Raw genomic sequence first — 17,599 nt, forward strand, 5'->3', positions numbered from 1 at the left:
GCTCCATAGCTGAAGCAGTCTGGGAAGCAGACTGGTAGGAAAAGGGCCAGACCCTCCCTACACCCGAGACTGGTCATGGAGACTGAGATGTCCCCTAGTAGGGACCATCATCCGTTCATCCCGACTGAGTCCCGGGGGACACGGGTGGACATTGGCACTTTGGAAACCTTGGCAGAGATTACGTTAGACCTGGGCTGGGCCCCGGCAAGCTACTTTCTCTCGCTGAGCCTCAATTTTGTGCATCTAGAAAATGGCGGCAGCAATATGTTGGCTATCTTACATTTTCTAGCAAACACTAAATCAAAGGACTTGTATTAAGGGCCTGCTGGCACGTAGTAGGAGCTCAGCCAATGTCCTCGCCCTTAGTTTTAGGAAACTCTGCTTCCGAGAAGGCCTTAATTTCAGGCATGGTGGAAACAGTGTGAGCGCTGGGGGTGGGCCCAGGTTGGAGCCCAGCTGCCCAATTGGATCCCTCTGGCAAAGCCGTATTTTTTCCTCGCCATCAAAAGCAGTAGCAAGGCTAGTTATCTCGACGGATGGCTGTGAGAACATGTGAATATTCTTCTCCAAGCACTTAACCTCTGTTTGCCAGGGTTTTTGTCCTTTTGTTCACTGCTGAATTCCCACCTAGAACATTGCCTAGACCATAGCCAGTGTTCAATAAGTATTTATTTTATTTTATTTTTTACATGTATTTATTTTTGAGAAAGAGAGACAAAGCGTGAGCGGGGGAGAGGCAGAGAGCGAAAGAGACACAGAATCCGAAGCAGGCTCCAGGCTCTGGACAAGCGGTCAGCACAGAGCCTGATGCGGGGCTCGAACCCACAAACTGTGAGATCATGACCTGAGCCGAAGTCGGACGCTCAACTGACTGAGCCACCCAGGCGCCCGGCAATAAGTATTTCTAACGTGAATGAAACGTGAGGTATAAAGCAAAGGACCCGACCCCGAAGGTGACATCAAAGGATATGGATTTCTTCTTTCTGCCTGCCCCCACATCCTCCCCTCTTCCTGCTCCACAACCCCCCACCCCGCCCCTGCCTGCAACTCAGTAACTCCCAGAGCAGCCGGTAATAGAATTAATGCCTGTGCCCCGTAACCTCTGCAGAGTTCCCCATCCTACCCCCCCTGCCCAGCTCAGCCAGCTTAGGGCCCACTTGTGTGCTTTCTGACTCACGCCAATGTCTGGCGCTGACTTTGACTGGCTGGCTCTTCAGACAGACTTGGGGTTGCAGACATTTCCTGGCTGGAAATGGGGTGAGGCAGATTGGCCGACTGCCTAGCGGTCTGGCAAGTGTTTGATGACTGGCCTATCGGGCTGGGGAGGGAGTGGACCATAGCCCCTTCACTCGTCCCAGTGACCCATTCTCCTGGTTATGTGGCTACAGGGCCAGGAGTGGGTGGGTGAGGCCAGGAGGAGGCCAGGAGGATGCATCCGGCTCTCCAGGTGGGGATGGCTTGGTCCAGGCCAAGGACTTTTTAGGAGTCAGCCAGTGAGTCTCTGTCAGGCTGTTCTAGAAACACCTGAAGTCATCTCAGGGCAATTTCATAAAGTCCCAGAACCCTCCACCCTCTCAGCTCTGCCAGTGCAAAGCAGGCTGCCCTGGGAGATGGCTGGTCTCAGAAGTACCTAGGTACCCAAGTACCTAGGATGCCCTTGGCAGGTCTCCTACCCCTTTGCTCCCTAAGTTCTTTTTTTAAATTCTTTTTTAATTTGTATGTGTTTATTGTATGTATTTATTTTTATAAATTTTTTATTGTTTATTATTTTTGAGAGAGAGAAAGAGAGAGACTGAGAGCAAGCAGGGAAGGGGCAGAGAGAGAGGGAGACACAGAATCGGAAGCAGGCTCCAGGCTCTGAGCGCTCAGGACAGAGCCCCACGCGGGGCTCGAACTCACAGACTGCGAGATCATGCATGACCTGAGCTGTACTCGGCCGCCCAACTGACTGAGCCACCCAGGCTCCCCTAAGTGGTTTTTTTTTTTTTTTTTTTTTAATGTTTATTTGTTTTTGAGAGAGAGAGAGAGAGAGACAGAGTGCCAGCAGGGGAGGGGTAGAGAGAGAAGGGGACACAGAATCGGAAGCAGGCTCCAGGCTCCTTCCTAGCTGTGAGCGCAGAGCCCAGCAGGAGGCACCAACCTAGTAACTTCGAGATCGTGACCTGAGGCGAAGCGGCACGCTTGACCCGCGGAGCCACCCAGGCGCCCCTGCTCCCGAAGTTCTGTAGCAAGGGTTCCTAACTTTTTCTGAGTGTGGACCCTGCTGCGAATGAAAGCTATGGCCACTTTTATCGGAAACACACATGCACACCCTTCACACAAAATCTTGCGCAGTTTCTGGGGGTTCGCGCCTCTCCGAGAGCCCATTTATTGAACCCCTTAGCCCTGAAGCTGACAAACAGCTTCAACTCTCTCCAGGGTGATCGCCCCAGGGGTAGGGTGTGGTATGGAGGCCCAGAGGGGCGGGTCCCAAGAGAATGGGCCCACTGAGTTTGAGGTCCATGCCCTCCCACCCCTGCCTCCCCTTTTGCCTTGACCCTCTCATGCCCAGCCCCACCCCCGGGCTCATGGGCCAAGGGGTTTGTGTGTAGGCACCAGCCCCAGCAGCGCCTCTAGTGAGGGCAAAGTCAAACGTGCTCCTGGACCTGAGTGGGCAGGGTTCCTCAGAGGCAGAAAAGCCGCCCACCCTTGTACTTCTCGCTCTCCCCTCTCCTCACTCCGCCCCTCACTCCTGGCCTTTCACAGCGCGCCCCTCCCCTCAGCACTACAGTTCCCCTCAGCACCGCCCTTCCCCACGGCGCCCCGCCCCTAGGCGCGCCCCTCCCCTCGGCACCGCCCACCCCAACGGCGCCCCGCCCCTCGGCACCTCCCTCCCTCCCGGCTCCCCTCCCCTCGGCGCTCTCCTCCCCTCAGCCCCACCCACCCCCACGGCGCCCCGCCCCTCGGCCCCTCCCTCCCTCCCGGCCCCTCCCCTCAGCACCTCCCTCCCTCACGGCGCCCCGCCCCTCCGCGCGCCCCTCCCCCTCAGCACCGCCCCCTCCCCCCGGCACCCCTCCCCTCAGCGCACCCCTCCCTCACGGGGCTCCTCCTCTCAGCACGCTCCTCCCCTCCCTCAGCCACGTAGACAAGCAGTCCGTTTACTCCGCGGCAGCAGCTTGAGCTCCGGGGAAACTCGTTCGCTTCATCGGCCCCTCGCTCTCCCCAGTCTCGGGCCTAGCACGCTTTCCCTTCCCCACCCCTGCCGTCCTGGTGGGGCTTCTCCTCTCACAGGGTCCTGAAGGCGGTCCCCAGCCGGTATCTCCTACCCACACAGATCTTTTCTCTTCGGGGCCTGGGGAGCATCTGGGCTCCGCGGGTTCAATTCCGATCCGATCAAGCTGGGCTTTGGGGGACAAGCTCCCTTCTGAAAAGTAGCCAGGGCCCCGGTGAGGTGAGAGGGCAAACGGGGCAGAGCCAGGGTGGACGTGGATGGTGACGGGAGGGGGGGGGGGGAGTCTGTCTTTACTCTGCAGTCAGTGCCTTGGAGAAGGCCAGGCGGTGCCTCCCCCCCCACCCCGCGTCCCCCCTTTTGTGGCGGACCCCTGCCGTGAGGCGCCCTGCCTTCGGCGTGTCCACTGCCCACAACGCGGGCTGAGTCTGCTCCTGCAGGGGCAGGACTGGGGTACCTCCCTTACAGCGAGTCCTGCGCCTCCTCGAGTGCCTCAGTCTCCCGAGGCTGCAGCCACAGGGAGACGTCCACAAACTTGGTGGCTTAAAACAACACACATTTATTCTCTTACAGTTCTGGCGGTCAGAGTTCTCAAATCAGACTCACTGGGCTAAGGTCAAAGTGTCAGTAGGGCTGGCTCCCTCAGGGAGATCTGAGGGGAGCATCTCACTTCCTTGCCTTTTCTGGCTTCCGTGGGCGCCTGCGTTCCTCAGCTCTGACCCCTTCCCGCTGTGTCTCCTCCGTCCTCTCTGACCTGCTTTCCTGTCACTCGGGTCCCTGCGATTGCCTCAAGCCCACCTGGGTAATCCAGGAGGGTCGCCTTGCCCAAAGACCGTTAATTTAACTATGTCTGCAAAGTCCCTTTTGCCCGATAAAGTCATGTTCACAGGTCCCTGGGGATAAGAACGCGGCCATCTGGGGCGGGGGAGGGGACCTCTATTCAGCCCACTACAACTAGGCTGCAGAAGGGACCACTCCGCCTGCTGGTATTTCAAAGGCTGGGAGAAAAAGGGTGGGCCTTTTCTGCCTTGGGTTCAGCAGGGTCCTTCCAAGCCTTGTATCTCTAAGGGCTGGGCTTCACCAACCCTCCCTTCCAACCGGAGACACTCCCTGCAATGTCTCCTTGAAAGTCAGGTGGCAAGTCGAAATCTAACTGCTGGTGAGGGGTTCAGGGCCAGCCAAGAAGCCCCCGAGGGTGCCTGCCTTCAGCCCACACCCCGCTGGCTGTGACAAGCCCACGGCCCGGAAGGGACACAGAGAAGGCTCTGGGGCCTGCCGCGGGGGGCAGGGAGGCCGCGAGACGAGTGAGGCCCGCTAGGACAGCGCGTGTCGGCCGGAGCTCAGGTGTGGCTGCTGTGCTGTGGGAGCGGAGGGGGAAGCTGGGGGCTGTGGTCCCCGCCCACAGAGATGACAGAGACCGTGGCTGGGAGCGGCGCCGAAGTCACGGGGCCTCTGTGAGAGTGCGTCTCTGCCCCGTAGCATCTGGGGGCAAGGCCTCACCAGACACGTGTGGCTCCAAAGTCCCAGGTTCGGGCTTTTCCTTTGTGATGAGAGAGCAGCGGGGGCAGGGGGAGGGCGGCGGCGGCAGAGCAGGAAGCCTGGGAGCCTCTCTTGCTACCTCTTCTCCGTGTTCTGCATCTGCAAGCTGAGGGACGTGAAGCTGGCCAGGAGGTCGGTCACCTCATCCACCTGTGGGACAAAACCACGGCTCTGTCACGGGTGCCGCGACGGGCCCAGCTGTCTCGGCCCCCGATCTCCACCCTGATGCCACAGACTCGGGAGGGTAGGCGTTGCTTCCTGGGGCACGTGGTGGCTTCACTGACTGTGGAGCAGCTGTCCGATCGATAGTCCTGGACTCCAGCTGGTCTCAGACTGTCCCCGAGAGAAGGGCCACAAGTGGCGTCAAAGGACGCAGACAGGGGCTTCGAGGTCCACAGGGGGCTACAGCCCCCCAGCCGCGGCCTCTTTCTACTCTGAACGTCTAGCTGTAGCACAGCAGAGCGGCACCGGCCCCGAGGCTCCCGCCAGGCCCTGGGTCTGGCCCTGCCGCCGCAGCTCACCTGCTCTCTGGTGCTCGTCATCTGGAGGCGGGTGCAGAGGTCGTCCAGCCGTTCCCGCTGCTCGTGCCGCCCCAGGCGCTCCAGGTACTCCCTCAGCATCTGGATGATCTGGAACAAGGGGCCGGGCTGAGCTGCTGGGGGTCTCGCTAGGTGGCAGAGAGAGAGAGAGCCGCCGCCGCCGCCGCCGCCGCCGCCGCCGCGAAGCCCAGTGGAGCGGTGGCCGGATGGGGTCGGTGTGAAGCAACCCAGGCGCCCGGGTGCGCCCGGGCAGGCGTGTCTGTCTGTGGTCCGGGCGGCACCTGTCCGGCGCTTGTTTGTGCCGTTGGCCCAGCGTGAAGGGCACTCACCTGCTTCACCTCCAGCCGCACAGCCTCCAGGCACTGGGAGTGGCCCTCTTGCAGGATGTTCAGCTTTGACTTGGCCAGGTGCAGGGGCGTGCGGCCAGCTCGGTCCAAAGCATCCACACGGGCCCCTGCGGGAGCAGGCGGAGGTGAGCGCGCTGGGGGTGAGGGCGGGAGAGGAGGGCGAGGGGGCGGGGAGCACGTACCTCCTCGCAGCAGTGTAGTGATGACGGGGACATGGTTGGTGCAGGCCGCTGAGGAAGAAGAACAGGGACCTGAGAGTCCGGGACACCAGGGCCTGGCCCTGTGTGCCAGGTTGGCTGCAGTCGCTGGGACTGTGCCTCCAGATGTGCCTGCACCAAGGCAGCAACGGGGCGGGTCCAACTCCCTCCCCGTTCAGCTAGGGAGACCGAGGCTTGGGGATGGGACCTGCTGCACCGCGAGCCATAGTGTGGGTCGGCCACGGGGCAGGAACAGGCCGCAGGTCTCACCTTCCCTAGCAGAGCTCTGCTGAGCCATTGAGGTTGCTAAAGCAGCTGTGCTCAGGACCCAGCCAACCGGTGACCCAAGGGGGAGTCCATGAGAGGCAGACTGGGGGGTGGTGGTGGCCCCGGGGGCTCGAGCTCTCCCCAGATGATAGGAGATCCTGCTGGGAACTTACAGACAGGCCCCCGGGCTCTCCATCAAAGGAGCCTATCTGTGCCGCAGAGAAAGGTGTCCTGGAGGCTTACCCAGGTGCAGCGGTGTATTCCCCAGCCCATCTCGCTGGTTGGGATCAGCCCCGTGGTCCAGGAGCAGCTGCACTGGAAACAGGAAAACCCACAAGGACTCTAACCGCCACCCCTACCTAGCTAAAGAGGCTTCCTCAAAGTGTGGAATATTGAAAGCAAATACGGTTTTCTAGGTTGTTTCATACATCCGTTCGTTCGTTCGTTCGTTCATTCATTCATCCACTTACTCACAGGGTTCATGTGCAGGATTCTGAGGGCCAGGAACTAAGGATTCTGGGAGAGCCTCCTGGCCCATGCAGGTTTGAAAAGACTGAGATTTTTTTTTTAATTTTTCAAATTTATTTATTGAGAGAGAGACAGCACGAGCTGGGGAGGAACAGAGAGACAGGGACACAGAATCTGACGCGGGCTCCAGGCTCTGAGCTGTCAGCACAGAGCCCGACGCCAGGCTCAGACCCATGAACCATGAGATCATGATCTGAGCCAAAGTCAGACGCTTGACTGACTGAGCCGCGCAGGCACCCAGAAAAGACTGAGATTTTTAAGGGTTAGAGAATGTTCTTCCGGGGCGCCTCAGTTGGTTAAGTGTCCAACCTTGGTTTCGGCTCAGGTCACGATCTCACGGTTCACGGTTTGTGAGATCAAACCCTGCATCGGGCTCTGTGCTGACAGTGCGGACCCTGCTTGGGATTCTCTCCTGCTTGCTCACGCTCTCTCTCTCAAAAATAAACATTAAAAAAATTTTTTTTAACGTTTATTTATTTCTGAGACAGAGAGAGAGACAGAGCATGAATGGGGGAGGGTCAGAGAGAGAGGGAGACACAGAATCCGAAACAGGCTCCAGGCTCTGAGCTGTCAGCCCAGAGCCCGACGCGGGGCTCGAACTCACGGACCGCGAGATCATGACCTGAGCCGAAGTCGGCCGCTTAACCGACTGAGCCACCCAGGCGCCCCTCAAAAATAAACATTTTAAAAAAAGATGGGGCGCCTGGGTGGCTCAGTCGGTTGAGCGTCCAACTTCGGCTCGGGTCATGATCTCGCAGTTCAGGGGTTCGAGCCACACATCGGGCTCTGTGCTGAGAGCTCAGAGCCTGGAGCCTGCTTCGGATTCTGTGTCTCCCTCTCTCTCTGCCCCTTCCCTGCTCATGCTCTGTCTCTCTCTCTCTCTCTCTCTGTCTATTAAAAATAAACAAACATTTAAAAAAATAATAAAAGAAAATAAAAAAGGAAAGTTCTTCCAACAGCAGTGGCTACTAGTAAGGGCTCTCAAGGACATTTTTTGCTCTTTCCACAGTCAAGTGCCATAGTGGGAATTAGGCCAGTAGAAGATGCTGAACATCCCCCTCCCTGAGAGTCTCTATGCCCTCTCAAAGGTGGGTCGTGGTATTGAGGGCTTATCAGTTACCCAGATGGATGTGCAGGCAGACTTAACTCATGTGACAAGGCCAGGTTGAGCCGCATGCCACATACAGAAACCAATGCAAGAGGAGGTACCTTAGACCTAAATGTACCTTAGACCTAAATGTAAAAGCTGAAAGTCTTTTGAAAGGCTGGTAGAAGAAATCAAGAGAGTATCTCTACGACCTTGGGATAGGCAAGGTCACAGAAATCCTTAAATAGGTCAAAGAAATGCTAACCATTAAAAAGAAAAGATCGATAGATTGGGTTCATTAAAATTAAGAACTTGGGTGGGGCGCCTGGGTGGCTCAGTCGGTTAAGCAGGCCGACTTCAGCTCAGGTCACGATCTCGAGGTCCATGAGTTCGAGCCCCGAGTCGGGCTCTGGGCTGATGGCTCAGAGCCTGGAGCCTGCTTCCGATTCTGTGTCTCCCTCTCTCTCTGCCCCTCCCCCGCTCACGCTCTGTCTCTCTCTCTCTCTCTCTCTCTCAAAATAGATAAATAAACTTAAAAAAAATAAATAAATAAAATTAAGAACTTGGGTTCACTGGGGTGCCTGGGTGGCTCGGTCGGTTAAGCGTCCGACTTCGGCTCAGGTCATGATCTCGCAGTTCGTGGGTTTGAGCCCCGCATCGGGCTCTGTGCTGATGGCCCAGAGCCTGGAGCCTGTTTTGGATTCTATGACTCCCTCTCTCTCTGCCCCTCCCCCACTCACACCCTGTCTCCGACTTCGGCTCAAGTCATGACCTCGTGGCTCATGGGTTCCAGCCCCACGTCCAGCTCTGTGCTGACAGCTCAGAGCTCAGAGCCTGCTTCGGATTCTTTGTCTCCCTCGCTGTCTGTCCCTCCCCTGCTCGCGTTCTGTCTCTCTCTCTTAAAAATAAATAAACACTGAAAAATTAAAAAAAAACAAAACAGGAAAACGAACCTATGGTACTCAAGGTCTACGTGGGGCTAAGGAGCAGAAAGGTAGGCTGCCAGGGTGCTGAAAATATTCTTTTTCCTTTTTTTTTAAAAGTAGGCTCTACACCCAATGTGGGGCTCAAACTCACGACCCTGTAGGGCTTGAAGGATCACGCCCTTGATCATGTGATCAAGAGTCACGCGCGCTACTCACTGAGCCAGGCAGGCACCCGTGTTAATCTTCTTTAGCTTCATCTGCGTGGTGCATACATCCAGAAAGCTCACCGTTCATGAGTTAAACCACATCCAAAACTGACTCTTAAAAGGGGGAGGGAGGGGCTCCCCTGCTGCCGCGCTTGGCGCAGAGTAAATGTCGCCTGAACGTCTTGGAGGCCTGGCCCCAACCACAGAGTCAATCGTATTCTTTCCCCTTTCCGGCAGTGCTAGTTCCACAGGCCGAGGGAGTGAGGAGGCCCCCCCACCCCCACCCCCAGCACCTCTAGAGAGAGGCTGCTTGCCCAGCTCCCCTCTCCCCTCCCTCCCCGGGACTCACCGATCCGGTCATTGCCATTGCAGGAGGCAAAGTGAAGAGCTGTGCGGCCCTTGTCATCAGCTGCACAGGGATCCGTGCCATCTTCCAGCAGCTGCTGCACTGACATCGCCAAGACAGAGGGAGGGAGGGCGACAGAGAGGTAGCGTGAGTTACGCTGCAGCCCCCGGGGGTGAACACGGATGCTCAGGGGAGCCTGCAGGTAAGGCACCCATAAGCCGTGGGAGAGCGAGCTCCTCCTGGATGCCGGCCTTACAGGAATGTCATGACAAGGGACTTACTCTCCTGAGGGCACAACTGGGAACCCCCGATTCGGGCTGCTCAAACTACGTCTAGGGTTAGAACATCACAGAAGGATCTTGGCCCTCAGCGTCAGGAGTTCTCGAATCACAGAAATCCCCAGCACACAGACTTTGGCCCCCACATCCATTTGGATACACACCCTTTCCAGTTGGACACAGCAGCCCAAGCTGCGGGGGCAGCGCTCACTTTGCTCCTGGGAGGTGGCCTTTTAGAGTGAGCGGCCAGAGCACAGGTTTGGAGCCACGAAGACTAAGTCCCAGGCTAAGCCGGGTAACGAAGAGAGGAGTACGTTGCCAACGGCACGGGGCAGTGGAAAGAGCGGGGCTCAGAGCAGGAAGGCCTGAATCTGGGCCCCAATTCACCGGCAAATGGCAATAATCTCCGCCCTGCCAATCTCCAGAGCTGCTGTAATAACAATAATGGATATGAAATTTCTTCGTTGCAAAGTATGGAGCCATTACAAAATGTGACGCATTATGTGACACATGTGTGTGTCCAGCTGAAATGGAGAAATTGCTGCCAAACATCATTTTAGAGCAACTGACGTTTTTAGTCTCCGCCAGCGAACCTCTCAAGGACTCCAGACGAAGCCCGGCATCTCCTCCTCCTCCTTCACTTCAAGCCCAGGGAGCCACTCCATCATCCGCGGGTCCTCAGTGCCCAGTTCACCTCGCTGCTCTGACATTAAAACGCCGCGCTGGTTTTGGATATCGTCCCCCTACGCCGAGCACCAGCCTGGCACCAGGTACCCGACTGCTAAGCCCGGTGACCCCCCCCCCCAGCCAGGTATCACGTCCATCTTACGAGCCAGGAGAAGCGCCCCACTATGTGATGTGCCCCGGGTACATTCACCCGGCTGTCGGGGGGCAAAGCTGCGACACAAACCCAGACTTCTCTGGTCTCTCCAGAACTTAGACCTCTCCAACTAAACACATCACCTCAGCTTTTTCTTTTTTTGGGGGGGAAGGAGGAGGGGGGGAGGTTTATTTTGGAAAGGGGATCACTTTATATTCTTTCTCTTGAATTATATTGTAGGTTTTTTGTGTCGTGCATCTTACTTAATACTTGGGATCGAGACGGGATTTGCGCAGCTCCAGGATCGCTGTTGACTAACTGAATGAAGGTGGCAGGAAAAGGGTTAGGAGAGTGGAAGAGAAGTAAGGACTTCAAGCCATCTCAGTACATTCACCAAAAGACAACCCGTATCAAAGAGATAAGACAAAGCTAAAAGAGTCCATTCTCTTTCGTGATTTGTGCAGGTATGGTCTTTTTGGTTGGTTGGTTGGTTGGTTGGTTGGTTGGTTTCTTTCTTTTGAGAGAGAGAGAGAGAGAGAGAGAGGGAGAGAGAGAGAGAGAATGCAAGGGGGGAGGAGGCAGAGGAAGAGGGAGAGGGAGGGGGAGAGGGAGAGGGAGAGGGAGAGGGAGAGGGAGAGGGAGAGGGAGAGGGAGAGGAAGAGAAAGAGAAGGGAAGGGAGTCTCAAGCAGGCTCCACGCTCAGCGGGGAGCCCCATGTGGGGCTCGATTCCATGACCCTAGGATCGTGACCTGGACGGAAATCAAGAGTCAGATGCTCAACTAACCAACCGACTGAGCCACGTAGGTGTCCTGGGCAAGTCCAGTCTTTTTGGAGAGCGCTACAGCAGTATCTACCAGAAGCCATCAAAATATGCCTATCTTGGGGCGCCTGGGTGGCTCAGTCGGTTAAGCATCCGACTTCGGCTCAGGTCATGATCTGGCAGTCCGTGAGTTCAAGCCCCGCGTCAGGCTCTGTGCTGACAGCTCAGAGCCTGGAGCCTGTTTCAGATTCTGTGTCGCCCTCTCTCTCTGACCCTCCCCCGTTCATGCTGTCTCTCCCTGTCTCAAAAATAAATAAACGTTAAAAAGTATATTAAAAAAACAACAACAAAAAAATATGCATATCTTTTGATGTGATAACCCCATACCTGGGAAATTATCTTAAAAATGAAAAACCGTTGTACAAATATATGACCAACTAGGGGCGCCTGGGTGGCGCAGTCGGTTGAGCGTCCGACTTCAGCCAGGTCACGATCTCGCGATCTGTGAGTTCGAGCCCGCGTCAGGCTCTGGGCTGATGGCTCAGAGCCTGGAGCCTGTTTCCGATTCTGTGTCTCCCTCTCTCTCTGCCCCTCCCCCGTTCATGCTCTGTCTCTCTCTGTCCCAAAAATAAATAAAAAACGTTGAAAAAAAATTTTAAATATAAAAAAACAAATATATGACTAACTAAATAACCCTTGCTTTGTCCCTCTGAAGGCATGACGGGCATCTTTTAAAAATTGTGGTGGGGCGCCTGGGTGGCTTAGTCGGTTAAGCGTTCGACTTTGGCTCAGGCCATGATCTCGCGGTTCTTGGGTTCAAGCCCCACATCAGGCTTTGCGCCGACGGCACAGAGCCTGCTTTGGATTCTCTGTCTCCCTCTCTCTCCCTCCCTGCTCATGCTCTGTCTCAAAAATAAATAGACATTAAAAAAAAAAGCTTTTGAAAAATTGTGGTTTTGATTGGAGAATGGAATGCTACAGTAATTTTTGGTTTTTACCTTGTAAGCCTAAAAAAAAAAAAACCCATACAGCCATGTATTCATTCTACAAAGAGGGGGAAAATGACATTTCCATTTTGAGAAAACAAATGGCGACAAAGACCGTGAAAAATTACCCAGCCTACAAAATTGTGTATACAGCACAGTTTGCCAGCCCATAATGAAAAATTCTCTGCGTAGGACAAAGGATGGGAAGGGACAGTGTCACCAAAATATCAACAGAGATTATTTCCTTTGCTGCTTATGGATGTTTTTCTTGTATATTTCCCTAAGCTCTCAAATATTTTAAATGTGTATATAATTTTCATATATGTGAAAATATGTTATTATTTAACAATAGCAGGACATCAATTTTATGCCCACGGTAATTGCTAAACTACAGCAAAAACCCAATAAACATGCGGAGAAGGAAAAGGAAATGCTGACCAGAGAGAGAAAAGCAATAAAGAGGCTAATCCTACAGAGTCACCGTCGGAGCCTCGCGAGAGCCTGGTAAACCTAAGAGCCATTTAGATTTGAAGATGAGTATGTCAGAGACTCTGGAAAATTACAGCATTTCTCTCAGTATAATGAAACCACCAACCATGTGAGTACCTGATTCAAGATGAACTAGGCTTTCTGTGGAAGGGAAACGTAATTCAAATATTCTCTGGCCACACACTAGCGATCTTAAAAAGAGAGCACATCATTTTTTCCTTGAAAAGCTATCTGGGTTGCTGCTGAAATATTCCAAAATATCCAAGTTCATGGAAAAGGGGACCAAAGCGAAGAGAGCTGAAAAGGCCTCCGGTTTCCAGGCCTGTTCACTAGGCTACGCCAGGGGTAATGGAACCATTTCAAGGCCCATGGTTTAAAAATTTTTTTTAATGTTTTTATTTCTTTTTGGGACAGAGAGAGACAGAGCATGGGCCGGGGAGGGGCAGAGAGAGAGGGAGACACAGAATCCGCAGCGGGCTCCAGGCTCCGAGCTGTCAGCACAGAGAGACAACAGCGTGAGGGTTCCGTCTACTGTCGCTGACCTTGAAGTTAGAGGGAGAAGACTCCAGGCCAAGGGATGTGGGTGGCCCCTATACGTTGAAAAGGCAGAGGGAGACCGAGTTTCCTCTGGAGCCTCCAGAAAGAAATGTAGCCCTGCAGATATGCTGCTTTCAGCACGGTGAGATCTGTGTTGGATTTCTGACCCCCAGAATTGTATGCAAAGGAACTTGGGTTGGGGCGCCTGGATGGCTCAGTCGACTTCCGCTCAGGTCATGGTCTCGCGGTTTCTGAGTTCGACCCCCCCCTGTCGGGCTCTGCCCTGGGATCCTCTCTCCCTCACTCTCTGCCCCTCCCCTCCCCAAGTAAAATAACTTAAAAAAAAAAAAAAAGGAAATTTGTGTTGTTTTAAATCACTATGTTTGTGGTAATTTGTTGCAGCAGCCGTAGACAACGAATATATGGATAAAATTTGATTTTTTTTCCTCTAGAACTTGTCCTTCTACCTCTGATGCTGCCACTGCCCTGTCGGCCAATGAACGCTGGACAGCAACAATAAAAAACCAGAGTGGTGGGGCCCCCGGGTGGCTCAGTCGGTTAACCGTCTGACTTCGGCTCAGGTCACGATCTCACAGTTCGTGGGTTCGAGTCCCACGTCGGGCTCTGTGCTGACAGCTCAGAGTCTGGAGCCTGTTTCAGATTCTGTGTCTCCCTCTCTCTGCCCCTCCCCCATTCATGCTCTGTCTCTCTCTGTCTAAAAAATAAATAAACATTAAAAAAACATTTTTTTAATAAAAAAAAAAGGAAAAAAAAAACCCAGAGTGGTGTCCTGCTAGGAGCCCCTCCCACTCCCTTCACATGTCCTGTCAACGAAACAAGTCTGAGAACCACTGACCCAACTACCGCAAAGCCTCAGCTCTGTTCAGACGGCGGCTCTCCTGACAGTTAAAGCTGACTGTTCGTTCCCGTTAGCCAGAAATTCTAAAAAGCTCCTACCCTTGTTGCCAGGTGCCAAGGATACAAAAGCAGACCTGGTCCCAGCCTCAGGGAGCCCACAGAGCGATGAACCCTAGGACATCGGGAAGTTCAGGGTGACAGGGATGCATGGGAAGAGGAAGCATGTAAGCCAGACTTGTCTCTTGCAAGTGAATTACAGTTATACAATATATACTATGAGCTTGGTCCAAGGGGTGAGCTGGCATACTGAATTCAAGCACTGTCTTCCCAGGAACTGGTTGCCTCGAGTTTTCTTCCCCTAGCCCAGAGGGCTAGCCCTGCTTTGCACACTCACCTGTTTCCACGTCGTTGGCATTGGCCGAGTCCCTCAGCCTCTTCAGAGCTGTGAAGAGAGTAAGAGAGTTCCAGTTCAAAACAAAACAAGTCATGATGAAGCCGAAAGTGGATGGCTTCCTAGCTAATCCACCATTCGCCCACGATAGCATCTAAAGGGACAGAAAGGCACCAGGATACAAGAGACACTACCCTGGGAACAAGGAAAAAACTTGAAACGCGGCACGGCAAATGCGAAAGGCACACTGTGTCGCAAATCCTTCAAGGCCTCTGGAGTCAGCTCCTGGCTCTCCATGTCACCCACACAATGTAAAAAATACAATGGACATATCAGAGTAGGAGTTTGAGGCTGGCAGACATGGGTTCTCATTCCAACACGGCCACTTTCTGAAAGGTATGTGACTTGGAGCAAGGCAATCTCCCTGAGCCTCAGTTTCCTCTTCCACATAATGGGAACGGTTTCTGCATGGCTTGGAGTCATCGTGAGGATCAGAAATGATCACATACCGCCCCACAGGCTCTGGCACACAACAAAAGCAGAGTGATCGCCGCATGTTCATCACCTTCCTCAATGCACCAAACATCCCCATAAAGCAAGTACTGTACTCACTTTACAGACGAGAAAACTAAGCTTCTATAGTTAAAGCTTCTATAGTTCGCCTAAGGCTTAAACGAGGCACAGGGGTCCACACCCGGTCTGTGCGTTTAAACGAGTTGGTGAAACTTGCCTCCCCTCTCCGATACTAAAAGTAGTCTCCAGGGCTCCATTGTATTACCTACTTACTGATAACCGCCTGGAGTCATGAAAAGTTTCCGTTCAGGAATTACCAGGCGCTTAAAGACAGTCTCTTTCACCTTCACGGTCCTTAGCCGCGCTAACATCCTGATTCCTACTGAAAGGAGACTCGACTCGGGAGGGGTCGCTCGGGGCCCTGGGCTCAGCCGTCCGAGGACCCCGTCCGGAGGGGTCGGGGGAGGTCAGGGCCCCGGGGTGTCCGCGCTCCTCACCGTGCACCTCCTTGCCAGTGGGCCCGAGCCGGCGGTGGGGCCTGGCGGCGCGTCTCAGCCGGCCGGCGGGGATCTTACAGCGCAGCTCATCGCGGGGCTCCGCGTCCTGCTGCCACAGGACGTGCAGGTAGCGCAGCGGGGACTGGGCCCCGCCAGACGCCCGGCCGGGGAGGCCCGCGCCGCCGCCCAAAGCAGACCCGAAGTCCGCGAAGGAGAAGAGGCCCTCGGGGCCCGTCAGCGGCTCCGGGGCCACGGCGCACTCCCCATCCGAGCTCGAGCGGCCGGAGCGCGGCTCGTCGTCCGCGCCCCCGGCGGCGGCTGCCATGGCAACGGCTCTGCGCGGGGCCTGGCCGCCGGAGCCTCGTTCCCGACCCACCAACCGACCCGCTTCCTCCGCCCTAAGCCTCGCTGTCAGCGGGCGAGCGGGCGGGTCCGGCCTGCAACCACGGCAACCGAAGGGGGGGGGGCGGACTCCTGTCGCGAGCAGCCAACCGGGCACGGTCGGGGCAATGGAATTGGTTTCCGGCAGCGCGATTGACGGACATAATAACCAATCACAAATTTGAACGGCCTACGCCCTCGCCGTACGTCGCCGCCGGAGCCAGTAAAACAGCTAAGTTTAAGACACCCTTATTTTTCCCCCCTCCGTTACCCCCATCGGGTGAGGGGAAGATAACGGGCAGAAGCTTTAACCAATCCCGTTAAGATGATCTGCAACCACTCTCTAAGGAAAATTAAGAAGCCGAACTATGGGGATGCATACGGTTGCATTTCAAAGCACTGAAGTTTAAAAAAAAAAAAAAAAAAAAAGGACTTCCTGGTGGGAAGTGCCTAGTGTAAGTAGGAAAATGAGACTGTGTTAAAATTGGGGACTATTACCGCAAACCGAGGAGTAATAGCTTCTAAATGGGAAAGATCCCTTTAGTTTGGGTTCTCTCGTAAGCCCAGCGTTGATCACTGATTTACAAAGAATTGTAATTTAACGTAATTGCCCCACAGCGACACTGCAGTCCGAGAGCCAGTCGCTAGGAGCCAGGTAACTCTGTGTTCAGTTTCGGACCCAAGATCAGAGTCGCTGCTCGATGAGATGCTCACAGCCCTGTGGGGGTGGATGGAGCCGGAAACACGGACGGGCTCCGCGCGCAGTGAATGAGCTTAGCAACCCCCTCGCACAACCCACTATCCCATAGACACTCCTATAAGGTGGACGAGGAGGACCATCCCTATTTCACAAACGAGGAGTTGAAGCCAGAGAGACAAGGGACTTGTTTATGGATGCCCAGCTGTCTTTGGACAAGGGCTTTGGTCCAGACAAAAGTTCTTCCTTCTCACTGAAGGTAACCTTTCTCTGACAGTTGAAAAGCACTTTCAGAATTTGTAGTCGTCTCAGAACAACATTGTGAGGTTTCTCATGGTACTGTAATGGAGAAAAATACTGTTTGTTTGAAAACAAACAAAGAAAAGAGATAAACACTGAACATGTGTCATTTACTAAGTGCTTGATATATATTGCACCATTTATTTCTCCCCTACAAGAGTCTTAGCAGGTAGATAATGTTACACCCACTTTGCAGACCAGGAAATTGAAGTCCTGAGATGTTATATGAATTACCCAAGGGTACTGGGTTAGAAAGTTGAAGAACTAGGATTTGAGGCCAGAGCAGCCCTCTCTATCACACAGTTTTCTGTAATGAAGAACCTGCTGGAAACCTGGCTCCAGAGAGTTTAAGTGACATCTGGGTATTTATATCTCACTCCTGCTGAATGTATCTGGAAATAACTTTACTATTCATTCCTCCTTTTTCCATGTAATAACCTCCGAGGTAGTCTCCTTCCCTCTAGTCTCTCTTTGTAGAATTCAAGGTGCACATGCTGGCTAACACACAATTCTTTTCTTGTCTGTAGGATCTGCCTACCCACTGAGGTCAGACTAAAGTGCAAACCCTTTATCCTAGCAGACAGCCATTGTCTTCCTCCTATGAGCGTGTCTGGTCCTCAAGCAATCTAGTCCACTAAATATGTGTGCACTGTCACAATCTTTTAATTTGAGCAGGATCTCTACACATTTAGAGGCGATTGTTACTTCTCCTTTCTAAATCAACGTTGTTGAAGTATAAATTACATGGCCCACCCTTCTGTGTGTTTGAAAGGCACTTGTTATTTTGGATTAGAACAATAGGATGTGGGTTGAATGTGGATCCAGTTAGCCATAGCCTCAGGGCTTTACACTTGAACTTGAGCTGTATTCTCCCGTGCTGCCTGGTTTAGCAACTGGCAAC

General features: G+C 54.0%; 1 protein-coding gene and 1 long non-coding RNA gene across 11 annotated transcripts; one reads left to right on the forward strand and one right to left on the reverse strand.

The window, feature by feature from the left end:
* The first annotated feature begins 3,072 nt into the window (after positions 1-3,072).
* On the forward strand, positions 3,073-13,689 carry LOC102899103. 8 transcript variants are annotated; one of them, XR_006601121.1, is made up of 5 exons: positions 4,862-4,991; positions 7,635-7,713; positions 9,217-10,238; positions 10,529-10,752; positions 12,388-13,689. It is a non-coding gene; the product is annotated as an uncharacterized LOC102899103 (long non-coding RNA). The 8 variants fall into 8 exon arrangements; XR_006601120.1 differs by lacking the exon at positions 4,862-4,991 and adding an exon at positions 5,620-5,758; XR_006601119.1 differs by lacking the exon at positions 4,862-4,991 and having other exon boundaries at positions 7,481-7,713; positions 12,388-13,203; positions 13,514-13,689.
* ANKRD54 (ankyrin repeat domain 54) lies at positions 3,748-15,751 on the reverse strand. 3 transcript variants are annotated; one of them, XM_045062346.1, is made up of 8 exons: positions 15,321-15,751; positions 14,314-14,361; positions 9,194-9,292; positions 6,341-6,412; positions 5,816-5,962; positions 5,616-5,740; positions 5,269-5,376; positions 3,748-4,897 (listed from the first exon to the last, which is right to left on the reverse strand). In XM_045062346.1, exons 1-8 carry the CDS (start codon positions 15,643-15,645, stop codon positions 4,823-4,825), a joined length of 999 nt encoding a protein of 332 aa, XP_044918281.1. In that variant the 5' UTR covers positions 15,646-15,751; the 3' UTR covers positions 3,748-4,822. The 3 variants fall into 3 exon arrangements, with proteins under 3 accessions (XP_044918281.1, XP_003989298.4, XP_044918282.1); XM_003989249.6 differs by having other exon boundaries at positions 5,816-5,863; positions 15,321-15,747; XM_045062347.1 differs by having other exon boundaries at positions 5,816-5,863; positions 9,194-9,287; positions 15,321-15,460.
* Positions 15,752-17,599: the final 1,848 nt, after the last annotated feature.

The sequence above is a fragment of the Felis catus genome, chromosome B4 (assembly GCF_018350175.1).
Source record: "Felis catus isolate Fca126 chromosome B4, F.catus_Fca126_mat1.0, whole genome shotgun sequence".
NCBI classification, from domain to species: Eukaryota; Metazoa; Chordata; class Mammalia; order Carnivora; family Felidae; genus Felis; species Felis catus.

Coding starts and splice junctions, on each gene's coding strand:
- ANKRD54 (XM_045062346.1), bottom strand. CDS start 15,645: ATGGCAGCCGCCGCCGGGGGCGCGGACGACGAGCCGCGCTCCGGCCGC. Junction 6,413..9,193: donor CAATGGCAATGACCGGATCG/GTGAGTCCCGGG, acceptor TCCTGTTTCCAG/TGCAGCTGCTCCTGGACCAC. Junction 5,741..5,815: donor CACTACACTGCTGCGAGGAG/GTACGTGCTCCC, acceptor CTGCTCCCGCAG/GGGCCCGTGTGGATGCTTTG.